The sequence below is a fragment of the Phytophthora infestans genome, genomic scaffold, assembly GCF_000142945.1.
Source record: "Phytophthora infestans T30-4 supercont1.39 genomic scaffold, whole genome shotgun sequence".
NCBI classification, from domain to species: domain Eukaryota; phylum Oomycota; class Peronosporomycetes; order Peronosporales; family Peronosporaceae; genus Phytophthora; species Phytophthora infestans.
The window spans coordinates 163,798-165,523 of NW_003303720.1; the positions used below are offsets into that span (position 1 = coordinate 163,798).

The window sequence follows — 1,726 nt, forward strand, 5'->3', positions numbered from 1 at the left end:
GGAGGCTGTCATCATGGGTGGGAGCTTCGCGGGCAAGCAGATAAGCGAGATACCAAGAATTGCATTAATTAGCAAGAACTGCGGAGGAAACAGTTTCCTGTCCAGGTGGCATTTGCGATGACAATTAACAAGTCCCAAGGCTAGTCTATACAGCTACTGTCCCGGAGCCGGTATTTTCACACGGACAGTTTTACGTTGCGGTACCTCGAGTAACGGCTCGACAGAACATTACTATTCTGGCAGAGAACCCTGCTACGACGGAAGACAGTCTGTACACCAAAAACATTGTTTACAGAGATATTGTAGCTTACTTTAAATAGAAGTGAAACTTTTTATTCCCGTCGAGCGTAGCGAGGTGGCCTGATTAATTGGGACCAACCCTCCGAGCGAAGCGAGGCCTCACGCTTCCTCCCTCACGCTTCATCTCGGCCTCAACTTGCCCAAAGAGCTCCGCTTGCGGGGCTCCGCTCGGCTTGTAATATCATACTTCTCCGGTCCGGAAAAGAATTAATAGTTATGTGTTTGAATAAAAAAACTCGCATGTGTGATTCGTCAATGACCATTCTGGGATAGGTACGATTGGTTAAAATGAGTTCATATGAGAGTTCGTATGCACACGGATTGAGAGTAATTGATAGAAAATGGATTCAATTGTTTTTAGTGGTATACCACTAGATTAAGCTTCGTTTGCGCTTTTTCTAGAATATTTTAAAGTTTAATTCTGATTATTTTTGACGCCAAAGCAAAAAAAATCTCCACCCCTCCAAAAGGTGATAGTTCAAATGGTCAGGTATTGGCATAATTGGCGGAAAATTTGTTCATAAAAATCGCTGCTGCTACGTAAGTACTTTCAAACTTCGGTTGGAACTGTACGACCGAAGTTATCGCCGATTTAAAGAACAGTTAATTCTTTTTCGGACCAGACAAGTATTATGATACACGTAGACCTTGAAATGTGCTTGTTGTGACGACAAGAAAATGTATCATCTCGTTAAATAGTCGAAGGCGCAGCAATTTAAAACGAGGCTATCCGCACTCACAATAAGAACGCTAAGACGCCATTTTAACTCCTGCTGATAACCTCGGATCGTTTAGCTACAAAACAATTAGCTTCGAACGTCTATCTCCAGCGGCCAGACTCGGGAGCGCGAGACGAACTATCGCGGTCACCAGCGCAAGACGAATTATCGCGTTCACCAGCGCGAGGCGCGCGATAAGAACCTTCACGCTGTGAGCGACCAAAGAAACGGTCATCTCCATCACGGTCGGCTCCACGACGGAACGAGTCGCGCTCGCCATCGCGGTCACCACCACGACGGAAAGATTCACGGTCGCCATCACGGTCCCCGCCGCGACGAAAAGATTCACGGTCGCCATCACGGTCACCACTACGGCGGAACGACTCGCGGCTGCCCCAGCGAGAACCACTCTCCTCGCGGTCGCCACCGAAGCCACGGCGCAGACCGCCCTCACGGTCCTCGCGATCACCGCCAAAAGCACGACGCACGCCGCTTTCACGCTCATCCCGATCACCACCAAATCCACGACGAGAACCACTGTCACGGTCACCACCGAAGTCGCGACGAAGGCCACCGCTCTCGCGTCCGTCGCGGTCGCCGAAACTCTCGCGAGCGGTAGGTCCACGACGCTCCCAGCGGCCTTCAGGTGCCACTGTTTGAGCACGGCTGGAAGGACCACCACGGCTAACTTGCGTCCACTCTCCATC

General features: G+C 50.2%; 1 protein-coding gene across 1 annotated transcript; it reads right to left on the reverse strand.

Moving 5' to 3' along the window:
• Window positions 1–1,042: 1,042 nt before the first annotated feature.
• PITG_15799 (uncharacterized protein) lies at window positions 1,043–1,725 on the reverse strand (the record flags this gene model as incomplete). Its single annotated transcript, XM_002898006.1, has 2 exons — window positions 1,043–1,659; window positions 1,719–1,725. The coding sequence occupies 2 exons, from the start codon at window positions 1,723–1,725 to the stop codon at window positions 1,121–1,123; spliced, it is 546 nt and encodes a 181-aa protein (XP_002898052.1).
• Window position 1,726: the final 1 nt, after the last annotated feature.